The 26,865-nt window shown below is 40.9% G+C and overlaps 1 protein-coding gene across 4 annotated transcripts in view; it reads right to left on the bottom strand.

The window, feature by feature from the left end:
• Positions 1 to 119: 119 nt before the first annotated feature.
• Positions 120 to 26,865, bottom strand: part of IGSF5 (immunoglobulin superfamily member 5) — a 47,101-nt gene continuing 20,355 nt past the window's right edge. The window contains exons 4-8 of one of the 4 annotated variants that reach the window (XM_054542556.2): positions 25,372 to 25,587; positions 18,255 to 18,276; positions 14,340 to 14,431; positions 12,832 to 12,911; positions 120 to 10,613 (exon numbers count right to left, since the gene is read on the bottom strand). In XM_054542556.2, coding sequence (XP_054398531.2) covers positions 10,554 to 10,613; positions 12,832 to 12,911; positions 14,340 to 14,431; positions 18,255 to 18,276; positions 25,372 to 25,587 — 470 coding nt within the window. In that variant the 3' untranslated portion in view covers positions 120 to 10,553. Of the gene's footprint in view, positions 10,614 to 12,731; positions 12,912 to 14,339; positions 14,432 to 18,254; positions 18,277 to 25,371; positions 25,588 to 26,865 lie in introns of those variants that run through there. The other 3 variants (XM_054542557.2, XM_054542555.2, XM_063720905.1) reach the window with 3 other exon arrangements.

The raw sequence follows: 26,865 nt of genomic DNA, 5'->3' as shown, positions 1-26,865 counted from the left end.
CTAATGTAAATGATGAGTTAATGGGTGCAGCACACCAACATGGCACATGTATACATATGTAACAAACCTGCACATTGTGCACATGTACCCTAGAACTTAAAGTATAATAATTAAAAAAAAAGAAAAAAAAAAAAAAAAGAAGATTCCCATTCCAGAGTGAGTCCTGCCCACACCCAGCAGGAAGGAATGATACTCAGAGAGGCCAAGAAGAATCTAGGCAGACAGGTCATTCTGGACTTCCCCACTCAGTCTATCAGCATTAGATCTTACCCTTTTTGTCGAATCATATTTTTACATGGCAGTCCATACTTTGTTAAGCCTAAACATAAAAACAGACAATTTCCCCTGCATCTTTGGGTCTTCATTCTGAAGGCTCCCATGTACACACATTAAATAAATTTGTATGCCTTTTCTCCTACCCATCTGCAAAGTATCAAGGACTTTCAGCAAACTTTCAGCGAGCTGAGCTCTTAGCCCCTACACCTTTCTCAGTAAATGGCTTCATCCCTAAGGAAGGTAAGCAGTGGAGCACACTACCAGGCAAAAGGCCCTTCCTTCTGACTTTACATGGATCATTCATTCTCCTCCCATCCCCTTTACATTCTCCATTCAGCAATTTCTCCTTGCTAAATGCTCTGCCTGCCCTCCACATCTATTTCCCACCTTCTGTATCCAGCACAATCCTCCCAGGGGACTGACTCATATGGACTACATTGACGGGCTCCAGGACCTCTGGCTCTGGTTGGGCATGATCAGGGGGAGGCACGAGCAGGAGACTGAAAAGAGAGAGTGGATGGACAGAGCCCTGTCACTCTGACTCCCTCTCTGCCATGTTTCCATGGTGTGGCCACAGCAGCAGTCAGAGGCCCTCTCCACACCGGCCCATCATCCTCTCCTTGCTCCCTTGGTCCAGTGGATGCTAACAGCTCCTCAGGCCTACAGGCATGGCTCCCAGCCTGCTGGAACATCTGCCTGTCAAGACCTTCACCTCATACTACCTTCCCCTGAACCCTTGCTTCCTGTCCTGCTCTCACCTGATTCTCCCATCTCTGAACTCTTCAAGTTCTCATGTGTCCCACGGAGCGGACCATCCTTCATCTTCACACAGGATGGTGTTCTTCCCAAAGACATCAACAAGCACTTTAACAGGGGGGTTCAGGTACTGGCATGGCATCTCTTGTTTGCTCTGAAGCATCTATTGACCTTTTTTTAAATTTTTTTGAGATGGAGTCTCACTCTGTCGCCCAGGCTGGAGTGCAATAATGCGATCTCGGCTCACTGCAACCTCCATCTCCCAGGTTCAAAAACTTCTTGTGCCTCAGCCTCCCGAGTAGCTGGGACTACAGGCAAAGTTGGCTGCTTTTTGTATTTTTAGTAGAGATGGGTTTCACCATGTTGCCCAGGCTGGTGTCCACCTCCTGGCCTCAAGCGATCCGCTTGCCTCAGCTTCCCAAAGTGCTGGGATTACAGGCATGAGCCACTGCATCTGGCCTCATCCATTGACCTTTTATGTCATTAAATTCTTAGGAACGTGCAACCAAACTTTAGTGTCCCTAACAGTTTTCCAAGGTCAGGGCCACACAGAGCAGAGGAAGCTCTCAAGCTCTCCAGTTATCTTCAAGGTATTGGCATTACCACTTAGGTCCTACCCTGAGTAGGACCTTGAGTAGTAAGGTCCTTGAGTAGTAAGAGCCTTGATTGCATGGGTCCTGCTTGGAATCTGACAGACAAACCAAAGTAAAAGACCGCTGGGAGGGATGGGCAGGTATGGTTTCCCTGGTTAGGGTTTTATGGCATAAAACTTTGAGGGGTATTTGTTTAAATAAATTTGCAGCCCTCATTGGCCATTCATTAGCAGAGAGCTGCATCTTCCTGAGAAATAACCTTGACCATGAAGTTTTGCTTTGATTGACTCCTCTCATTCCACCCCCCTGAGCCTGCCACAGCTCTCTGCACTGTGGAAGTGAGATAGGAATTTACCACATCAGCAAAACACCATTTTCGGTTGAGAGCTGCCTTGGGTGCTGCAGGATTCCTAAATAGAAACTGGCTGAGTGCACAGACATAATGCTGAAGAAAACACGGATTGTGTGTTTGTGTAAAAGGATAAAGCGTATGAAGATGATATGACATGTCAAGGTCATTTCCAAGTAGCTGTCTCTAGATGAGCACTCCTGCAGAACTTGCTGCAATAATGGAAACCTACCATAAGCATTGTCCAACAGAGTAGCCACTGGTCACACATAGCTATTGAACACTTGCAATGTGACCAGTGCAACCGATAAAATGAATCTTAGATTTTATTTAGTTTAAATAACTTAAATTTAAATAGCCCCGTGTGGCTACAGTATTGGACAATACAGCTCTAGATAGTTCCATTCAAGTAATGCACCTACCTAATGTGAAATAAAAACTGGCCAGGGGATCCCTTTGAGAAACCTTACTCCTGGAGTAAGATTCTGTAAGAAGAGCCTATTTATAAGTGACACCACAAAAAAAAATCCCATAATCTGATAAATGAAAAAATATTTTGAGTGTGACTCAACAAGTATGTACTTACTACATACTTGGAGTAAGAGTTGGAGGAACTTCTATGGAAATTATTTACCACTGTCCTCCAGATTTCAAAACTTAAATTTCAATTATATTTTATATGCAACCCCCTTGACTCTCAAAATTGCCACAAAATATTATTCTTATAGCAAGCAAATGATAAATATTTCCTGTATTTAATATATAGGCTTTCTTAATATTGACCTGTTTGATTTCAATATTTACTGAACACTTGCAGTGTATCAGGTGCTGTAAAAGTTACAAAAGGCATAAATAACATGGCATTTGCCTTATCTTAGGATCTGAATTCTGTGGTTGTTTAAGGAGAGTAAACTATTAAATGAAGAGTATGGCATTCACCCATTTAGCTCTGCCTAAAGAGACTCAAGAACCTTCTTGTCTTTCTCTTCTCCTTGTATCCATTCAAGGATGGTAGTGGAAAGACAGAACCACATTGGCAGGGAATAAAGAAATTAGTATAATAAATGAGTCTCATTTTTATCCAGTTGAATTGGCAATTTTTTCCCTCGAAAGACTCTCGGGAATACGATATAGCAATATTTATGGGTTTTTGAGATTTTGCCTTTCAGTTCTACTCCCTAAAATCTAGGCAGCCAATTTTCTCACATTAGGGACATGGTCCTAGAAGAGATGACCTTTTTTTTTTTCAGGATCCTCTAAGCAGAGATGATATTCAAAATAGATGACAACCAGTAAGGCATGAACACTGCCCAATTAGAATAGACATTGTATGGGCACTGACCAATCAAAATGGATACAGTATGAGCATCGGCCAATCAAAACACATGCCTGGCTCCAAATGGTACCAGGAAATACCCTTTGATATGGTTTGGCTGTGTCCCCACCCAAATCTCATCTTGAATTGTAGCTTCCATAATCCCCACATGTTGTGGGAGGGACACAGTGGAAGGTAATTGAATTATAGGGGTGGGTTTTTCCTGGGCTGTTCTCATGATAGTGAATAAGTCTCATGAGATCTGATGGTTTTGTAAAGGGCAGTTCCCTCTTGCCTGCCTCCATGTAAGAGGTACCTTTGCTCCTCCTTCGCCTTCCACAATAATTGTGAGACCTCCTCAGCTATATGAAACTGTGAGTCCGTTAAATCTTTTTCTTTATAAAATTATTCAGTCTGGGGTGTGTTTTTGTTAGCAGTGTGAGAACAGACTAATACACCCCTTCAGTTAGTTGCTGGTTTATAGAACGGTCCAGGGTAGGGCTGAATGTGATTTAAGATTATAAAAGTATTTTATAAATCATGGTAGTGTAAGGCTTCTCTACCATTTGTTGGATTAGCAAGCAGGAGTGAGTGACGAGAAACACCATGACAAATTTGCATCTATTACTAAGTATCTGTAAGGAATTCACTAAAATCCTGACATACTTTAAAAGTCAAATGCTGCTTTAGCAATAGCATGGTTGAGCTTGAGGAACTCAAAGCAGTTGCTAATTATAACCAGCATAGAAATCTGCACCAACCAGTTCAGAGCACGGTCAAATCACAGTCTTGCCTCTAGGTTAAATATGAAGGGGTGGAATGGGCAGTGAAATTCACTGACTGTATCTACATGGAAAAAGAAAAATACTGGGGAAAGGCAGCAATTTATTCTTCATAACAACATTCATGTTAACTTGAAATGAAGTGAATGTACAGTCAGCAAAGAAAATTGTGAAGATGCGATGGATTTTTGCAGAAGGCTCTTGTTTTCCCTCTCGGAAAAGGCTTGATTCCCAAATACTATGATTCTTGAAATGACCACCTGAATAGTGAAGAGTTAAGAAAGGCAATACACATTTTGGTGTTTTTATTAATTAAAGACTACATTGCCCATTTCCAGTTTTTTCATGGTGTGCAGAGTAGGTGAGGTCCATCCTCTGCAAAGCATAAGCCACATCTAATTCATTTGAGGAGATGCAAATAGCTCTGATAAAGGGGCAGATAAAAATGAATGTCTTCATGTAAATATTCAATCATAAGATATTTAGGAACATGCACATCCACTTTAGAATTGAATCTTCCTTTAACTGAGCTCAGTTTTGACAGTCAATTGTAGATTTCTGCTTGACCCTAACTTTTATACTCGTATTTCACTGATAATATGTAATAAAACCCCTACATATTAAATATACATAAATATCACCTTCATATGCCTTAAGATAATAAAAACTTTTGCAAGTCATGGTAGAATACAGACTTTTATCTACCATTTGTTGGATTAACAAGTAGGAGTGTTGAGTGTTGAGAAAAATTATGATGAATTTGCAGCTTTTACTTGGTAACGTCACGGAATTCACAAAAACCTTGAAACCTCTTAATAGTCACATTCTACTTTGAAATCTGGGAAAATCGATTCCTTCTCTCATTGTCAAGTGTCAGTTCTGATGACTCCGACATCTCCTCTTCAGGTAATGTTGGCAAAGCTGCAGGCCAGTCTTAGGATGGAAAGGAAGGATGCCATTGCCGTGTTGTAAATTGTCTGCCAAGTGCTCAGTGGAGCTTGGGGAAGTCTTTGCTATACTACAGTTGTATTACTGACCTTCTCAAGACTGGCCGGATTAAAAGAAGCCTGTGGATGACTTGCTGGCCTGGGTGGACATTGATCAGCCCCCTGGCAACAGGGGAGGAAAAAAGTCAATTTAATGAGTTGAGATCACTGTAAAATGCATACTTGAAAAGGGAGCTTCACTCATCTGTTAAGATAAAATTAAGGTGCAGAGAGGAACAAAAATGTTAAAATAAGCTCTTCCTTTCTTGCATTATTTCTGGTAACATACAATATAGAAGTTTTCCAAGTTCAGGCCCTAAAGGGCAATCCAATTCCAAGAATCAGTATTTGTTTTGACTAAGGCAAATTACCACGACTCATTGTTTTGTTTTGTGTTTCAATTTTCCTAAGGAAGTTCTTGCTTTACTGACTAGATTTTTTATGAAAATATAAAATATTTCTAACTTCTTAAAGAGCATCCATTGTTTCTAGAGCAGGGGGACAAAATTGAAGAACTGACTCCAGATAGATCACCCATCTGTCTCCTTTCCCTATCAGGGAGAAACATAGTCTTCCCTGTTCTCATTCAGAAATGTAATCCCAAACAAACCATTTAATCCTCCAGAGTGGCCAATGCCTGTCTCATAACATTGCCCTGTTAAAATGTGTGCAACACTTTTTTCCTGCCAGTCCTGAGAATGGCAGCTCAGGTTCCAGGGCACAATAGCTGCATTTAACATCTTAAATAATGTAACTGGGCATGATAAATTATTCACAATGCGATGGAATGCTAGCAAGTCTTGAGGATAGAATTACTCTGGCTCATGCTTTTAATTTGTTGACTCCCAATAACACAGGGAAAACTGAACAGCAGATGGAACTACGTCAGCAATGCTTTAAGACGTGTGCCTTCTGTTGCTAATATGCTAGAGATTCCTACTGTTGTTTGCTTTTGTTTTCACTGCTGGGTTGTGCAAACGTCGCTGTTTTCTAAATTTATCAAGTATGTATTTCTGTTTGTCTCAATGAGGGGGTGATTTGTGGGGAAGGCTTGATCCAGGTCTCAAGTTGTTCATATGCTCACCTTCCGAAAACGACAGAGAAAGAGAATTTCCTAAAACAACCAGAAAAATGCACTGATAGTGAGTTAAGGCACAGGACAAAGAGAAGAAAAGGAGGATTCTTTGTTTTAAATATTCACCAAAATACAAAACATTTTCAAATCCCCTGGCTTCATATTAAAATAAAAAAGCATGCCTTTCCCAGTAATTGGTTATAAATTTTAGTAGGAATTTTTAATTTTACTTATTACTTTTACCCTAATGTGTTTCAGCTGCAGTTACACCCAAATTCATTCTATTTCACCAACAGGGAAACTCTTGTCTAGAAAACTTGTCAGTACTACATATTCTAACTGTAGATTCAGTCATCAGAGAAATAATCAGAGAAGAAAAGTGTTATATTGTATATGCCAGTTTTGAAAATCAATCTCTTTTTTCCTTCTGACCCTTCTTACAATTTAATCCATGATTGAGATCTCTACAGTCTAGGTTTCTGTTTTTTCATTTATGTTGAATGCAATGTGCTTTAGGATCCATCTAAAATACGGAAGGTTTAATTAAGAGTGTCCCTGGTAGGATGCCACGTGGACAGTGGAGTGTTTGGTGTCAAGACCTTTCACTTGGCATTGATCATGGCACCACCATAAGCATCTCAAACTCTTCTCTGTGCTTTGCAGCAAGGTCAGTGGAGCAGGGACATGAGGTACAAGTAATTCTAAATGCACAGTTGTAGGAAGACTTCTAGAAATCAGAGAGCACACTCCCTTAGAAACAATGCTATACATGTCTGTGGAGTTTTCACACTGGGACAAAAAAAAAATTCCTCAAAGCAGATCACCTGGAGAATGTGATAAAAATACTGATTCTTTGGCCCTATCTCCCAGACATTCTGATCCAGAAAGTCTGGCGGAGGCCCAAGAGTGTGCATTTTAACAAGTACCCAGTGTGTTCCTGGCACAGAGCTGTACTGAGAGCTGCTGCTACACCAGCAGGGTACCAAGGCAGAGGTATTTATAGGCGCTGGGTGCACCTCCGTGTTCAGCAAGCACTCTTTGGGAAAACCAGAATAGAGAATTCAGGAAATACATCCACCATTTCTGCCAGGTGGTGGCAAGAACAAGGACTGCCCCATTTCTTGAGCAGGAAGTCCCATGTTCAGGGAAGAAATTGGCAGGAGAGGGTGCTTAGAGGTGGAGACGAGCAAAAGAGGGAGCTTCGGGCGGCCTGGGGGCCAAGAGGTCTAGGAACTGGTGCCTCTTCCCATTGTCTACAACCCAGCATCCCCCTGAGGACCTGGCCTATGTCAGCCATTGTGCCTGTAGCTCCTGGCCACAGTGTCTGGCCTTTGGCGGTCAAAACTCCAGCCCCAGCCTGTCCCCCATGACACTGCTCCTGAGACATGCCCCCACTTTTCTGAAGTTTTCAAAGGATTCCCGGCACTGAAAGCACGAGGGGATAACTAAGGGTTTGAAAAAAAGCTTTCACCACTGCATCATGTCTTGCTCATCTCCATGGCATTGTGTGCCTTTAGCATGCTGGACCTTGACTGAAAGGATGCCAAAGGGGCAGGAGTTATGGGAGGCTGGTGTAGCAGCAGATTCTGCCCTTTCCTAAAATATTAAAGTTCTAGTTTCCTGTTTTAGTAACTGTTGGATGTTATTAAAATTGAGCTGGGTGATTCATGACAAAGATGCTGTATTCAGAGACCCACGGCAGCCTTGAGATGTAGACACAGATGTGTACAACTCAGGGAAGAGAGATGGAGAGTTGTGACATTGAAGGTGGGGGCACAAGTAACCTGGAAACCTGCTGCTCCTCCTAACGCCATACACCGCCCTGAGCTGGGTGCCTTCCCAGACTCTGGACTCAGAGTCCAGACACTCCTCTACTTGCGGAAATACAGCTGACTCCCGGCAGAGGGAGAAAGAGCACGGCACCACCAACCCCAGTAGAACCCACTCCAGGTTGGTAAGCACGGGCCATTATGAAGGCCTCAGGATGCTGGGCAAAGCAGAACTGCTGAGTACCCGTCGCGCAGGGTGAAGTTATGGAGGAGGCAGATTGGTGCTTGGGGACCTGCCACTCTTCCCTTTCCAAAACTCCTGATTCCCCTCTTGCTGTAAGGTAACCAATAACCCTTAAGCCTAGCCACGCTGAGTTGTCCTAAAAAGCAGAGCTGCTTGAACACCTCCTCAGCCCTCTGAGTCCTGATGTCTAGAGGTGAAGACCATAAATCTGGACTTCCCAAGGGCCTCATCAATGACCTGTGGGCCAACTCTGGCACATCAAATTTCCCCATCCTGAGGGCATATTTAAGCAATGGGCCCCTGGAGAAAACAAAGTGCTCCCGATCACAAAGGCGTGGAAAGGCACTTTGATATGAAATTATTTAACTTTTCTAAATGACCCAAAACATGATGTTATTTTTAGGTTGTATATTCATCTATAGTGATCTAATCATATTTTTGTCATAACTGATTGGGATTAACAGCAAAGGAAGTAGGGGTCAGGTGCAGTGGCTCATGCTTATAATCCCAATGCTTTGGGAGGCCCATGTGGGAGGATCGCTTCAGGCCAAGAGTTTAAGAACAGCCTGGGCAAATAGTGGGAACCCCATCCCTACAAAAAAAAAAAATGTTTAAAATTAGCTAGGCATGGCAGCAAGTGCCCGTAGTCCTAGCTCTCCAGAAGGCTGACGCAGGAGGATCCCTTGAGCCCAGGAGTATGAGTTTACAGTGAGCTATGATCGTGCCATTGCAATCCAGCCTGGGCAACAAAGCAAGACCATGTCTCAAAAAAATTTTTAAAAGGCTGGGCAAGCTGTCTCACGCCTGTAATCCCAGCACTTTGGGAGGCTGAGGTGGGCAGGTCACCTGAGGTCAGGAGTTCGAGCCCAACCTGGCCAACATGGTGAAACCCTGTCTCTACTAAAAATACAAAAATTAGCTGGGCATGGTGGCAGGCGCCTATAATCCCAGCTACTCGGGAGGCTGGGGCAGGAGAATCGCTTGAACCCGGGAGGCAGTTTGTGGTGAGCCGAGATCATGCCACTGCACTCTAGCTTGGGTGACAGAGCAAAACTCCATCTCAAAAAAAAAAAAGCAAAGGAACTTTGTCTATCTGCACATGCATGCACCTTATAGTACCTTGCTTGTGATAGCATAATGCTGGGCATGGAAGGTGTTCTCCACTTTAATGAGTAACTGTTTATTGAGCACCTAGAAATGCTGGACTAGCCTTTGTGTAGTCAACAGTCATCCATTAGTTAAGTCCTCCTGAAATTGCCGAGTGTTAACAGATCTCCAGTTTCAGCAGAGGAGAATGCAGCATGAGCAGAGAGCGAGTGTATGTGATCAGCAGTTGCCGTCCTGTTCACAAAACCAAAACTATCCTGCTCTGCGATCTATTAAGACAAAGCAGGAGCTTTAGTTGCTGTTGTGCCTGCCACATCTCCATGGATAGGCCATTTATCTGACCCAACTAGCTCTTCAGCAATCAGGATCAGAAAAGGGTTTGCTTCAGGCTGGCTCACAGCTTGGGATCTTTCAGTCTAATCTACAGGCTTTTCAGGACCTGAGCTTCATGCGGGGTTTCTGCAAAATAGTGCAATCTGTAGTCAACAATCGTGAACTCTAACAAGCCAGCTTCTCAGGCAGGAGCCCTGCTGGGCCCCAGCTCTGGGCCTGGGAGGCCTGTGTGCACGAAACATGCGGCAGCAGAGCAGGAGGCTCTGACAAATTGGAGTCATACTGAGGCACGTGGAGAGGAGGATGAAAGGAAAACTGAGACGGGGCTCTGAATAGCTCTCAGCTGCCTCTCCTGGGCCCTATAAGGAACTAAGGCTTATTGCAGAATCGAGAAAGTTTTGAGAAAAGAAGGCACAATTGCATTGTTTTCACACCTTGGACCAAGGCATTCGGAATTCGGAGGTCCTCATCAGCCCACACAGCAAGAACCTGGTGACATAGTCCTGGCAGGGCTGCAGGGCTGCAGGGCCTGGTCTGGGGAAGTTCTTAAAAGGAACCTTTGTACCGACGTCACCTTGACTGCTTCTACAAGCTGTGGCTTCGCTGTTCTGGCAGCTCTCAAGTGGCCAGTTGACCACAACAAGGTCTATGTCTTCTCTGGACCAAGGAAATGGAAGGGAACGGCTGTGTCCCCAGGCCCAGCCTTTCCGCTGTGGTCCATTTTGCTCATTCCTCCTCTAAGTGCTTCCCAGGAAACACGGCCCATGGTACATCCTGCATCCAGGCTCTCCAAATGGGCAACGTGGAGGCCGTGCCTGGGCCCATGATGGCAAAGTCCTTCTTTGGTCATAATCAAAGATAGACCTCTTCTTTAGGACTTTGTACTAAAGTCCCCCCATGATGAGTAGAAAGATCGTTATTTAATAACCCTCATTAGTTTCTAGCCCAGCCAAAGATAATTCAACTTCCTAGAGTCCTGATCTGTTTCTTAAGGACCTTGGCGCTCTCTGATGAGGTGTCCAGCTCCCCTAGAAGACGACAAACGCTTCAGGAAATAAGAAACACGAGGCTACATTACCAGTCCCCAGGGCTCAGCACCTCGAGGGTTACTGTTGTTTTTCCACCGATTGATTATTTAGCTGGGTACATGTTTCAGTAGCAGAAACCTCTCAAGTTTCTCTCCCTGTGTATATTCAAAAGAACACTACAAGCATCAAGAAGCATCCACTCCAAGCTCCAAAACGTCATTCTCCACTCAGGTATCCAAATGCACCTCACATTCCCCTTCTTCCTCATTCATACTACATGTATTTCAAAGAGAATTATGTGGTATGACCCTATTCTGAATCTCCTCCCTGCTTATACCCTCCCCACAATGCCAGACCTGAACACTTTGGCTTGTCTGATAGAAACACACTTGATAGACAAAGATAACCACGGAAGGGCTGTGGAAATCACGGTTGGCTTAAATGTGCTATTGGCTGTCCGTGCTTGGAGCTGGGAGCTGGGGTGGGAGCGAGCCCCTCAGCCAGCCACCCCACAGCCCAACAGTCACTCCCTTCCACCGCCACCTTTCACTCAGAGACTGGTCCTTCTAAAGGAAACCTGTTGCATCATCGTCCCTTCCAGCTCCAAATTAAATGCATCAAAAGATGTACGTGCCAAAGAGAGCAGCCCTGATGGAAAAAACATTACCTCTCCATTTTCCTGACACCCAGCCTGAGGAAAGTCACTGGAACTTGCACCAGGAGCTAACGATTTGTTACTCAGGCACAGTTTCCTTTATGCCCCAGGCCCCTCATATGTCTTGTTGTCTGGCTACCTGTGTTGACACTAATATTAATAGTATCACTTAGGTTTTCCCAATACATGACTGAGCATCAATCAGCACTCCCTTCCTCCCTACAGGTCTGAAAAACACACATCACTGGCAAGATGTAGGTTATTGAGCTGAATCCCAATTGCAGGGAGGAATATTATTGCCCAGAGCTCCCTGGAAACTCAGGTAAATACCTGTGCCAAGAAAGAATGATCAGGGGCCACACAGGCACCTGCTGGGCACCGTCCCCTCAGGTAAAGCAGCTCCTAGCAGAACAAACCCAACCCATCTGGCCCAGTGTGCTATCCAAAACCCAGTCTGCAAGTTTACCTTTTCCAAAAGCTAAAAGAAGATAACATCTATACTTATTGGGGACATAATCACAGAATCACATTGAAATACTTCTTGTCTGAAGTTGCATTTGTACAGGTCAGAAAAGGGTGTTGGGTATATATATTCTACCTAATTTATGATTCGGGATATAAAATGAACTCTCATTCATTCATATATGATAACCAATGCTGACTCTTTATCAGCAAATTAACATACTATGTTCTCAGTGCTGCCAGTTGACTGTTTACTTAAGTGAACCATCCTGTGAAAAGACAGCTCCCATCGAAACATTGCCAACCAACCAACCAGTATCTACAGCTAGTAACTCTCCCTGGAACTGCAGACTGGTGAATTTAACTACACATTCAGCATCTCCATGTGGACATCTAACAGAGACCTCAGAATCTACAAGCTCCAAATTAGATGTCTAATCTTTCCCCCTAAACTGCTCCACCCATAACATCCCTTATCTAGGTTAATGGCAGCTCCAGCCTCTTAGCCATTCTGGCCATAATCCTTAATCATCAAGGACTCCTCCTCTCTCCTCTAAAATTCTAACCCCGACAGGATTTTTTCAGCCCTCAAGCTTGTCATCATAGAACTTGCATGCAGAGCAAACTACATTTTCTCTGTCCTGATCCTCAGACCCAGTGCATCCTTCCGTGAGTCCAAAGGCCCCAAGGGTCCAAGTACAGATGAGCACCACATGGGAGCGGGTAACCAGGAGAGCAGAACGGACTTGAGTCCTGGGAGAATATGGCTCGAAGAGAACAAATGGCACATTATATATGCTGCTCACTCTTATGCCAACTCGGGCGGATACGTCCCAAATCAAGTCACATCCTCCCAAAATGTGAACCCAGAGCTGTTACCCAGAACCAGCCTTGATCTTGGAGCAACTGCTACTGGAGGCAAGAAACAGTCCATGTCTCAGCCCCATCTCTCCACGCTGACCAGTTGATGTGGAGGGGAGGAAAGGCAACATGCCACCATCATGAATACACAACGTGCACCATTTTATAATCACCCACCACAAGGTAAGAATTTGTAAATGGCCTACAAAGTCCAAAAAGGGGGAAAATGGTCTAAACCACCTGTCGAGGAGGGCCACAGCTACTGTTCCTTTGTTCAGGATCACTGGATTCACAGGATTTGGGAGGGAGAGAAGCGGTTTCTGCAACAGAAGAACAATTTTAGAGTCATTAAGTGGCAAAACCAAGCTGTGTGCTCTAACAATTCTGATTTATAAAGAAACACATTTGCTTTTATGTAGTACCCCTGGCATAATCCTTCACCATGAACACTTTTTTTAAATTCCCTTGAGATCCCATCCCTTTAGAATGTTATTTCTTTAAAGAAATAAAAATATGGAAAACTAACTCAAAATCAATTTCTTTCTTGACACATTAGTTTCACCCAGACACAAAATGATCTAAAGCTTCAACAGCTGATCAAGGAAAATAAATGCCAGACAAATGGAGATAAAAGAGACAGAGATGTTTGATTTGGGCCATGGTTGTTGTCAAGATAGTCAATTGCTCAAAATACTAATGAATAAATATTCACTCACAGGAACCTGCAAGAAGCTGTAGTCAGATTATCAAAGGAAACAGTCCGTGCTCTCTGGAATTTTTTTAAATCTGAAAGATGCAATCTGGAATACACATGGGAGGCAGCCATGGTAAAATTAAAAAAAAATGGGGCTGCTGAAAATAGAGCTCCAATTTTTGTGGAAAACGAAGGTGTTTAGGCCCCTCAGCAAGGATTGATTGGCTGAAAACCTTCCCATGGAATTTGGTGTTCCCAGCAGCCTGTGAGGTCAGGTGTCCCGTTCATCCTGCAGAGGAGTGTGTTCAGCCTTCCCCTCTCATCAGCCTTCAATACTCAACTGCTGCTGCTTCCTGGTGATGTTGTCTTAGAGATGCCCTCACCCCATTATCACTCTGTATTGTCTCATAGCAAGAAAATAAGATATGACAGCAAGACTCTCCAAAAGTGGGTCTAGTTTTCCAGCATTCCCAACTCCCTGTTACATTCAAGGGGAACAGATCTCTTACTTGACTCTACTTGAAACTGGGAGGAAGTTACCCCCAATGTATTAAAATACCTCCCCACATGTTTTAATGTAGAGGGCTTTAAACAAAAAAAGAAAGCATGGGAAAAAAACAATTTTTTTTATTATACTTTAAGTTCTAGGGTACATGTGCACAACGTGCAGGTTTGTTACATATGTATACATGTGCCACGTTGGTGTGCTGCACCCGTTAACTTGTCATTTACATTAGGTATATCTCCTAGTGCTATCCTTCCCCCCTCCCCCCACCCCATGACAGGCCCCAGTGTGTGATGGAAAAAAACAAAATTTTTTAAAGCTCTCAGGGTTCTTCCTCACTTTATTTTAAGCATTAGACACGTGGATTTTTACTGTTAACCTACTCCTAGAGTATTCTGAGTTCTAGAATTTCTTCTTCTAAAATTTATCCAAAAAATAATAACCACCAGTGCCAAGTTAGCCTCCCTGTGCAGCTGGTATCTAGCAAGCCAGCCCTTCTTCCAGCTCTCTCTTTCCCAGGTCTTTCTACCACCCCTCTTATCTACTCACCTGTGGTCTTTTGTTCATCTGAATTGTAGCCAGAGTTTTCATTTCCACTTTCTGTATCAGTTTGTTTGTTTGTCTTCTCTTCTTCAGATTTCCTACAATTAGACCATTTTATGTTCATGTTAATTGTTGACATTAACATTGCCAAATGTCAATTGGCAATGGATACCTACGTAGTTCACGTGGTTACTCTCAAGAGTATGCTTACACATTGAACTTAACACAGGAAGTCTATAGCTTTGTCTCTGTGTTGCAGGTATGGACGCCTGCCTATTCACACATTCCCATTATGGGGAGAGATGAAAGTTTATCATGGTCCATGGATTCCACTCCCAAGTTGTTACTCAACTCTCAGAAACCATTCACCAAATAAAGCAAAAGTCAGCAAACTATGACCCATAGGCCAAATCTGACCCACTCCTTGTTTTTGTAAATAAAGTTTCATTGGAACACGGTTACACCTATCAGCTCACATATTGTCTATGGATACCTAAACATGTAGCCATACTCATGTTGTAACAGCAGAGTTGAGTCCTCATGACAGAGACCATATGGCTGGCAAAACTAAAAATATTTACTACACAGCCCTTTATGGAAAAAATGTGCCAACTCCTGAAATAAAGCAAAAGTTGGTGCAGCCTCCTAGGGTTTGGAGGCTGGAAGGAAGTCTGGAAATGGATAGCCAAAGAATTTTAAATAGTCACACTTGACCTCTAAGGATGTATGCTAGGGAAACAATCAAGGATAGGTACAAATATGTAATTGAAAGAATGTTGATTCATGAGCTATTTATGAAAGCAAACTGCAAACAACCAAGTGCCCAATTGGGGGGACTAGTAAAATAAATGATGATGGTTCTCTAAAATGGAATTCCATGGCATCTGTCAAAATTATTACATATGAGAGCTCTCACACACTGCTAGTGGGAGTGTAAGCTTGTACACCTTCTTTGGAAAAATGTGGCACTGTCTAAAGCTGAAGATATGCTACCTTCTGGCCCAGCTTTTAGGACTAGATACAGTCTCCCTTGGTATTTGTTAGAGATTGATTCCAGGACCCCTGCAGATACAAAAATTTGCAAATTCTCAAGTCTCTGATATAAAATGGTGTAGGATTTGCGTATGCATATAACCTACACACATCCTCCCAGATACTTGAAATTATCCCAAGATTATTTATAATACCTAATACAATGTAAATGCTATGCAAATAGTTGTTATACTGTACTGCTTCTTTATTTTGTATTATTTTTTACTGTTGTATATTTTTTGAAATATTTTTGATCCACTGTTGGTTGAATCAGAGGATGTGGAACCTGCAGATAAAGAGGGTCAGCTGTATTTCCCCACAGAACCAAACAGAAATGAGTACTTATGTTCACCAAAAGACTCCTACAATAATACTCAGAGTAGTCTTTTTGTTGTTGTTGTTGTTGTTGTTGTTTCTTGGTGACAAGATCTCACTCTGTCACCCAGGTTGGAGTGCAGTGGTGTGATCTCGGCTCACTGTAACTTCTGCCTCCTGGGCTCAAAGGATCCTCCCCAAGTCAGCCTCCTGAGTATCTGGGACTACAGGAAAGCACCAACACGCCCAGCTAATTTTGTACTTTTTGTGGAGATGGGGTTTTTCCATGTTGTCCACGCTGGTCTCAAACTCCTGGGCTTAAGGGATCCACTGCCTTGGCCTCCCAAAGCGCTGGGACTACAGGAGTGAGCCACTGTCCCCGGCCAGAGCAGTAGTGTTGGTAATGGTCCCAACCTGAAAACTATTCAAACACCCATTTAAAGCAAAAGGTAAAAATAAATTGCATATGTGCCCAGAATGTAATATTACATAATAATGAACCACTGACACTCACAATGCCACGGTATGGATCAGTCTCACAGTGAGAGGCTCAAGAAGGCAGACATAAATGAGTATACACAAAATGACACCATTGATATATGCACCTAATCTCTGGGGATGTGGGAAAGACGTCAGAAGAATGTCACCTGTGGAGAGGAGGGGTAGGCAGCAATTTGACCGGGGTCTAGGGGGCTTTGGGGATGCTGAAGATGTTCTATCTGTGAATTTCAGCCATCAAGCCCAGGCATTTGTGCTTTTTGTGAAAACTGATCAAGCTACACACCTGCAACTTGTGCAGTTTTCTGTATTTATAAGTATCTATCTAAAACTATCAAACAAATAATACAAAAATGCTGTGGGCAAGTATTTGTTAACAGAAATAATCTTCAGAATGTGCCAAGTGAAAAGAGCAAGCTATGAAATAATGGTTACTATAATCCAAATTTCACAAAATGCTTTGTGTGCATATCTATGGGTATATACATGAACACTTGAGTATGTAGATACATACATAGTTAGTTAACAATAATTACTTCAGAACTATAGAAGTGTGGGTGATTTTTTTAAACTGTTTCTTGTGCTTATCTTTATATTTATTTTTTCTAAAAATAAACATGCACTGATTTTTTCCATAATAAACATACAACTATATATATGTAATTTTAATTATTTTAATGCAAAAGAAGTCCTCAAGCAGCTGGAGCGAGTACCACGGACATCGTGAAAGGGGAAAGCAAGTGGGGTTGGATTATCCAGTGGGCAACCCCCATTGTCCCTCTGGAGCCTAATGCAGTCTCACCTAAGTTCAAGGGCTGCACAGAGACAAAGGTGCCCAAACCCTGAGGCAGGCCCACCCAGTTCACATTCAGACAAAAAACTCTACAAAGCATGCAACAGTGAGTACCCGGCGTGTACATCAGGCACTCAAGATATACTAGCTTTTCTCATGCTCCCAGTGTCATTACTCTGTAGTTGTTGTTATCCTCTACCCATTATCCTGAGTAGCTATTGATCACTTTACTGTGCTTTCAAATCACCTAAGACCCCAGAGAACAGAAATGGAAGATGTTGGCACAGTCAACAACGGTGAACCGAGAGTCCAGGCTTCCATTCCGCTGGTCGTAGCGATCAAGAGAAATGCCAGAATAATTACCAGGGTCTATTTTTCTTCCTCTTCCCTTGCCCTAAGTCAGGCCTCAAAGGAGGAATATTTTCAGACTGCTGCTTGGTGGTGTCCTCTCTCCAAACTTCGCAATCGCCAGGGGTCAGTGGGAGAAGGGATAGCCTTTGCCACATGGTGATTGTGCACAATCACTCACAGAATGTAGCCAAAAGGTATTTTAGAATCTCAACACTTAAAAATGTAAATATTCTAATAAAATACTGGTAACTACATTTGTTGTTATATTACCCACACCAAACAACATCTGTCTAAAAAACCCTCCCCTTGGTGCACATATGGCTATGTTAATATTGCAGACATTTAAAAGGGTTACTGGCTACTTATTGTAAGTCCTTGACACAGTTACCTTAAAAGTGCTTGCAGCTACTTCTGGGCAGCCTGGGAATGAAAGGAATTTTTCCATCCTGTCCACTCCCCGTGGCTGAATGAGCACCGAACACTGCCTAATTTGTCTGCCTGGACAGTTTCACGTGACTTGCAGGCATCCGGCTTGGCTCACTGCTCTCCACTACCCCAGAAATTCCAGCAGGACCTCTGCTGGTGGCTCTGGCCTCCACCCAAAGCAGGCGAGATGATAGTCATGGTGCACAGTGTCCTCTTGTGGAAAGAGTTGCAAATGCCAGACACTAAGAAAATCTCCATTTCCCGAAGTGAACCAGAGCAAGTCAAAGGTAGGCAGTGGCAACCCATCTATTTCATTCCACAGTTCATGTTGCCCTATGAGTTTGTGATTGGCATATGTGTTTTTCAGCATTGTCTACTTTCAGTACTTAATTTTGGATAACATAAATCCAAAAATCCCACAGCTGTGTGTATGTATTGTTGTTATTATTGTTGTTGTTCAATTTTTTTGTTTTGTTTTCAGACAATAGATGTGGTTTCAAACTTACCTTTGAAATTGAATACGAAATCCTGCAAAAAAGAACAAAATTACATTAGAAAAATCGGGATACTTATTCTAAAAATCGAGTCTCATTAATTTTTATAGACTCCCTTATTTTAACAGACCCAACATTAGTATTTGTGACCCAAGGAGTATTATTAAGTTTTCCCATACCAAATTATCAAATGACTTCCAAGCATAGGAAAGTAGAATTCACTGTTAACTATTAGAAAAATAAATAACTCCTAGGTACCTGAAATATAGACTGTATAGTACTTAGTATATTTCAGTCACCCAGGGGTATTTACTTATTACTTTGTGAATATTGAATTTGATTAGTGAGACTATACAGACTCCATATACCAAGAAGAAATGTTCTGTGTTATCAATCACTGCTGCTCTTCATTCAATTTTTACCATGTGTCAGCACCAAGCAGGCTCTGTACAAAGTACTAGCTCATTTAACTGTTACAATAACTCAAAAGTAGGTGTTACTGTTATTATATTTTTAACAGACTAGACACTATTATATTAATAATGCCATATTTCTTTAATTCAAAGATACATTTTCAATCAATAGGTACCAATGGTATCAATTGATACAGTTGTGCCCCCACCCCAACAAAAAAAAAAAAAAAAAAAAAACACTGTCATTAAATTGCTAATGTTTTTAGTCAGTGGATCCATAGACTGATTAGAAGGAATCTAGGATTTGAAGGTGGGGAATAAAAAGCCACAGATCAAGTCCCCAACATTTTGTCCCAAAAGCCTGTGATCTTTGCAACCGAGCTTTACTGTCCAGGCCTTCTATATATCAAGCTTGATTAAGATTTTTTAAATACTCATTTTCCTTAGTTTTTAGATAATGTTCTCATGTATTTTCAGTTCTAATAACATCTGCCAATTTACATCCCAAACTAAAACAATTCTATCTGGATTGCAGAAAAGAGACTATCAGGTAAGAGATGAACGCCCTCCAGCAACAGGGGAATGCCTCCAAAGTCCCCATTGTAAGCACAGTTTGTAAGAAAGGAGCTTAATTAGATCCCATTTGTCAATTTTGGCTTTTGTTGCCATTGCTTTTGGTGTTTTAGACATGAAGTCCTTGCCCATGCCTATCTCCTGAATGGTATTGCCTAGGTTTTCTTCTACGGTTTTGTGGGGTGGGGGGAGGGGGTAGGGATAGCATTAGGAGATATACCTAATGTTAAATGACGAGTTAATGGGTGCAGCACACCAACATGGCACATGTATACATATGTAACAAACCTCCACGTTGTGCACATGTACCCTAAAAAAGTATAGTAAAAAAAAAAAAGAAAAGGGAACAATGTTATATTTCTGATAGCTAAATAAATAATCTTGTAACTTAAAGGAAAAAAAAAAAAAAAGAAAAGAAAGGAACCTGGGGTCCCTCTAGAATGCTGCCATCCCAAAGCCCCCAGGCCAGGCTGAGCAGAACCTCAGCCATTCCTATGTGGTCAGTTAATCAGTTGGCTTACTGAGAAATCTCTGGATAGCAGCAGAGAACCAGAAAATACTTTCTGAAAATTTTTGATGTTTAATATTTTTAAGCATTGAAATAATCATCATAGAGAAATCCAGACCTTTACTCATCTTTCACACTTATGTAAAGGTATAGCATAATTTCCACTATGAATCACACCTGGTGGAGCAAGGTGGGCATTGTAAGTAGGCTGTGGCAGCCCTGTTCGTAGCCTTATCTGGACTTACTGTGAATGGGGTGGGCGGGGGTGGGGGGACAGTTCACTCTTACAAAGGCTTTTCATCTCAAAGTTAAAGAAAAGATTAAATCTAGGATGGATCACAGAAACTTTTAATAAACTTATTTAATTATTACTACCAATCTATAGGATAATATTTATTCCCATTCTGTAGATGAAGAAACTAAAAATCACCTCCTGCATATCCTGTGTGGGCCAACAACCATCAGTTAATCTTCTTATGAGTATAGAACAGACAAAAGCTGAAGGGAACCAGGATGTACAAATAACCAGAATTTCTCCAACTACTCCACATAGCTCATGTTAGAAATAATGTTCTGAAGGTACTGAACAATCTCTAGTCACATCTCTATTAAAATCTAAGTCATTTAGTGGTTTTCCTTTAAAATCCAGTGTCTTCCATTTGAGTAACCCATCTGGGGCATATGGAATAATTCCCAGGTAAAAACAATTTCCCATCTAATTTAGGTCCAACAGGAGTTCACTGCCTTTCAATTTCTGCTTCCCAGAGAATAAAGGTATATCACAGATGGAACAGAACTGAGAACCCAGAAATAAATCCACGTATTTACAGCTAACTGATTTTTGGCAAAGGTGCCAAGAACATACACTGGCGAAAGGCTGCCTCTTCAATATATGGTCCTGAGAAAACTGGATATCCATATACAAAAGAATGAAATTAGGCCCCTATCTCTTACCACATACAAAATAAACTCAAAGTGGATACAAAATAAACCCAAACTTAAAGAATTAAATATAAGACACCAAACTATAAAACTACTAGAAGAAAACATGGGATAAATCCTTCAGGACATTGGCCTAGACAAAGATTTTATGGCTAAGTCTTCAAAATCACAGGCAACAAAAAGAAAAATAGACAAATGGGACTATATTAAACTGAAAAGCTTCTGCACAGCAAAAGAATCAACAGCAAAAATATAACCTACAGAATGGAAAGAAATATTTGCAAACTATTCGTCCAACAGGGGATTAATATCCAGACTATATAAGGAACTCAAACATCTCAACAGCAAAAAAGAAATCCAATTTTAAAATGAGTTAATGGTCTGAACAGACATTTCTCAATTTAGATTGTCTAATTAAACATGTAATTGTCTTCTTAGACATGTAAATGGTCAACAAATGTATGAAAAAACATTCAACATCACTAATTATCAGGGAAATGCAAATCAAAACCACAATGAGATATCATCTCACCCTAGTTAGAATGGCTATTATCAAAAAGACAAAAAATAAAAATGCTGGCGAGAATGAACAGAAATGGAAACTCTCATACTCTATTGGTGGGAATGTAAATTAGTACAGTCATTATGGAAAACAGTATGAAGGATTTTCAAAAAAACTTAAAATAGAGCTATCATACAATCAGGCAATCTGGGTATCACAAAGAATTGAAATCCGTATGTCAAAGAGATATCTGCACCCCCACATTTATTGCAGCACTATTCACAATAGCTAAGATATGAAATCAATCTAAATATCTATTAATAGATGAGTGGATAAAGAAAATGCGGCACATATACACAATGGAATACTCCTCCACCGTAAAACAGAATGAAATCCATAGCACATGGATGAGCCTGGAGGGCATTGTGTTAAGTGAAATAAGTCAGGCACAGAAAGATAAATACCACATGTTCTCACTTATATGCTAGGAGCTAAAAAAAAATTGAAGACATTGAAGCAGAGATTATAATTGTGGGGATCAGAGGCTGGGAAGGGGAGGTAGTGGGAGGAAGCTAGGGATAGCTTGGTTAATGAACACAAAGTTACAGCTAGATAAGAGGAAAAGTTTCAGCGTTCTGCAGCACTGTAAAGTGAATGTGGTTAACTATGAGGTGCTGCGTTTTCAAAAGTCTGGAAGAGAAGGTTTTTGAATGTTCACCACACAAAGAAATGATAAATGTTTGAGATGATGGATATGCTAATTACCCTGATTTGATCATTATACATTGTACACACATATCAAAATATCACTCTGTATGCCATTTTTAAAAGGACAAATACTGCATGATTCCACTTATATAAGATACTTAGAGTAGTCAGATTGATAGAGATAGAAAGTAGAATCGTGGTTGCCAGGGACTGGGGGGGAAGCGGGAATAGGGAGTTATTGTTTGATAGGTACAGAGTTTATTTTGCAAGATGAACCTAGATCTGTGGATGGATGGTAGTGATGGTTGCACAAAAGTGTAAATGTATTTAATGTTACTGAACTGTACACTCAAAAATGGTTAAAATGGAAAATTTTTTGTAGATTTTGCCACAATTTTTTAAAATAAACATGTTTTAACAATAAACATGCAAAACTAGCCAGGAGAACACTAAAACGGAAAGCTACAAGGCAGACTCACCCAAGGAGACATTAAAACATACTATAAAACTTCTATAATTAAAACAGTACAGTGTAAGTGCATGAATAGGCAAACGGACCAATGGAACAGAATAGAGACACCAGAAAGAGACCTAAGTACATATGGAAATCAGTGTATGATAAAGGTGGCTTCTCAAACCACCAGGCCAAAGACAGAGATTTCAGTCAACGCTGCTGGGACAACGGCTTAGTTATTTGGAAGAAGACAAAATTAGATGCATACAACATATCACACAGAAGAATGAATAAAACCTAGAAAGACAAATAAATGAAACCATATAAGATATAAGCACCAGAAAAAAAACTTCCATATAAGGAAAGACTTCCTATGACTCAAAACGCAGATAAAGGGGGCCATCAGTCCTAACATCAAAAGAATTCTTAAAATTATAAGGAGTAAAAAGCCCAAAAATCTGAGAGAGAAAAGAATGAGCAAAAGACATAGAGTGACAAGTTATAAAAACATATAAAGATTGTTCTCAATCATACAAAAAGATGGAACAGTAGTTCAACCTCACTTATAATAAGATAGAATCAAAACTACACTGAGATACCATTTTTTATTTACTTACTTTCCAGGTTGGCATAAACTAAACAGTATGATGACACCCTGTTGGCCAGGCTGTGGGGAAACGGGAACTCTCATGTGTTGCTGGTAAGCATGCAAATTGTACAACCTTGCTGGAGGGAAATTTGGCAATCCGTGACAAAACTACATATACACATAGCTTTTGACCTAGCAATCCTACTTCTGAGAATTTACCCAAAAGCTACACCTCCATAAATATGAACATACACAACATTATTCATTGCAACATTGCTTATAATTGCAAAATACCAGAAATGACCTAAATGCTTATATATTGGAGAATGGTTGAATAAACCACGGTACATCTACACCATGGATAACCATGCAGCGGTAATAAGAAAGGAAGGAAATCTCAATGAACTGACATGGATTGATTTCCAGGATATATTGTAAGGGAAAAAAAGTAAAATGCAAAAGAATATCTATAGTGTACTGCCCTTCATGTAAGAAGGAAGGGAATATAAGAAAATATTCATGTGTCTGAAATTTTTTTAAGTTATACCACAGAGTGAATCGCCCAATCACAAACCAAATTCATCGAGGAGCTAAGACTAGACCTTTAGTTTAGTTAAGGCTAGACCATGCATTTTAGTGAGATACTCCATGTAAAAGAGTTAGCACAGTGCCTGGCACACACACACTAAATGTTCATTGAGTGGCAGTTAGTGTTAATAAAACTCAAAATGTAGTTCAACTGACATGCAAGCTAACATCGAAACTCCGATCTTTAGAAAAATAATTTAGCTGTAGAAAATGTTCAAATAAGAGTACGTGAAGTTTTTAACAAAAGGAAGAAAGGTAAGGACAAACACACATTCAGCAGACGGGAAGTCCTGGAGCATTCTCATGATAAAGCGTCCGTAGGCTTCTGAAGCCACAAACTGCCTAATGCTATGACAAGCCCACCCAGTGTTTATGTGCCCACCCCGCCCTTGATCCCAACCCCAAGCAAGGCTACTGCTTTCACATGATGTGGGAGTATCTCAGAGAACTTCATTCTAAGGAAACACGTAATTATTTTTATTAATTGTATTGGTACTATTTTTTATTAACAGAAGATCTTATTTTTTCTTTCTACCACTCTATCAACATTCACCTAAAAAGGGAGATTTAAAATTCTTCAAAATAGGAAACAACCATTTAATGTGCTCAGATATGTAGATATTATTCTAAAAAACCATGGCATCTAAATGACATTATAATAGTTATATATCCTTACAAATAAGCACAAAAATCCAATAATCAGTGTCTTTGGTGAGAAAGGCACTGCTTCAATCATCTTTTCAAGAGCATGAAGATCTTGGTCTTCCTAAGGGGTTGCATCAGGCCCCAGAGAAACAGCTTCCTTCCTTAAGAAAGTCCTTTTCTTCTCCAAGAATTTGCCACCGTTTCTTTCAAGGACTCTTAAAGCCCATGTGTCTTTCATTGTGGTTTTTATTTTATTGTTATTGTCTGAGCTTTATTAAAGCACACAGACAAATAAAAATTATGTGTATTTACAGTGTACGCTGTGATATTTTGAGGTATGTACACATTGTGAAATGATTAAATCAAGCTAATTCATATAACCATCATCTCACATATTCATCGCTATTTTGTGATGAGAATATCTAAGACCTATTCTCTTAGCAATTTTCAAGTACACAATACATTATAATTAATTACAGTCATCATGCTGTACAGTAGATCTACAGAATTTATTTTTCCTGTCTAATTGAAACTTTGTACCCTTTAACCAACATCTCCCCAACCCCCATTCCCACTTCCTGGTAACACCCACCATTCTACCTCCTGTTTCCCTGAGCTTGGCTTTTTTAGATTCCACCTATAATGGAGATCATATAATATTTGCCTTTCTGTATCAGGCTTATTTCACTTAGCATAATGTCCTTTAGGTCTCTCCAGGGTGTAGCAAAGGACAGGATTTTCTTCTTTTTGAAGGCTGTCTAGTGTTCCATTGTGTCTATATACCACATTTTCTTTATCCATTCATCTATTGATGTACATAGGTTGATTCCATATCTTTGCTATTGTGAAGAGTGATGTAATGAACATGGAAATGCAGATATCTCTTCAATATGAAGGTGTCATTTCTTTTGGATATAGACCCAGGAGTGGGATTGCTGGATTATAGGATAGCTCTATTTTAATTTTGGGGGGAATCTCCATACTGTTTCCATAAAGGCTGTAACAATTTACATTCCCACCAACAGTGTCCAACCACAGCTTCACCAACACCTGTTATCTTTTGTCTTTTTTATAATAGCATTCTAATAGAAGTAAAGTGATATTGTAGTTAATCTATGTTTTGAAAGAGCTGATGAGTTCATTAACTTCAACTGCTTGTACCAAAAGTTCAAAAGTATGTAAAAATGTAAATGAACAAAAAAATTACCTCTTTTTCTTCTGCAGCAGAAACAACGGCAGCAGCAATTGCAGCCACAATAACGGCGGCAGCGGCAGCAGCAGCAGCGTATTGTAAGAGCACACGTCAGCGTCAGAAGCATGGTGCCTGCTAATCCAAGTCCAACTTTGTCCCAAGTAGGCAATGAAAAACCTAAACTTGGTAAACTTGATAATATACCTGGAATATTAATACTGCCTCCAGTGTCTAAAGAAGAAAAAATGATATTTTAGTGATACTTGCACTGCCTAGAATCACAGATTCTGCCCCATTATAAGTTGCATTATGTTTTCTAGTAATATTATAACTATTCAGCCTGCTATGGCTAGGCGTCATAGGCCAAGTTTCTTTCAATGTGTTTAATTATTCAATACTCTACAGTACCTTCCATCACAATACTTATTTCTGCCAGTAAACAACTTCTTAGTAACCCAGTTCAGGTGTTGCTTGTTTAATGTCTCTAATATCCCTGAGAAGTAGATAAGGCAGGGCTGGGCTGACAGTCCCCTGAGGTTGGCATAGTGATGGTCACGTTTGACATCCTTTATTTAATCAAGAAATACTTTTTGAGCACTACCGCTGGACAAGACTGGAATGAAGACATTTTGTTCTCCCTTCCATGTCCCCACTCGTTGACAGTCCAGCGCCCAGAGGAAACCAGGATATTCTGAGGGAAAGTCACTTCTAAAGGAACTTAGGTGCATGGCTTTCACCCCAGCTGCGTCCAACTCCCCGACCCTCAAATTAATTCCTCACACAGTAATTGCTTTTTCCACAGCCTTTCAGGAGACACCTTCCTTAGTGTGTATGTTGCCCTCTTATTTTGCCTAGTAGTCATGCAGGTGGGAGGAAAAAAGGGTAAGCTGAGGCAGAGCAATCAGGAAGCAAGAGGGATGTAGGGAGAGAAAGAGAGAGGAAAAAGCCATTTTGATTCTTTTCCACCATATCTTAGGCAGAGCTGTTGTGGCTTCACATGATCATCCAAATTCAAATTTAAGTTAATTAAAAGTATGAGTCATTAAATATTCAGTGCCTCAGTTGCACTAGCCACATTTCAGGTGCTCAGTCACCACAGATGTAGAACATTTTTATCAACACAGAAAGGGACAGTATGGGAATTACATTGATGTTCCCAAGAGAGTTTTCATCCAGCTCTTCACTTCTCCCTAGTGCACCATGCTGAGGTCAAACCACACACATTTAAGTTGATCTGTTTAATTGTGAATTGTTATTCAACAAAAGGCTGTCACTCAACCCTGCGTGCTTGGGTGGTATCTTAATGTAAATGCATGCTATTTTGTTAGATACTAGTCTTTAGAAAATACTGAAACAGTAGACTTCCTATGAAGGTACATGGCGTTTGCTTTGAAATCAATGGCCATCCACCACTTTGGAACCAGAGACTGGAGTTCAAAAACAGCTCTTAGATGTTCTTCCTTAGAATTTTCCTGGAAAATTGACCTTGCAATAGTAGTTTGCTATTCC

Source organism: Pongo abelii, chromosome 22 (genome assembly GCF_028885655.2).
Source record: "Pongo abelii isolate AG06213 chromosome 22, NHGRI_mPonAbe1-v2.0_pri, whole genome shotgun sequence".
NCBI lineage: Eukaryota > Metazoa > Chordata > Mammalia > Primates > Hominidae > Pongo > Pongo abelii.
Note: the sequence above shows the minus strand (reverse complement) of the source record. Positions and strands in the feature narration are given on the sequence as shown.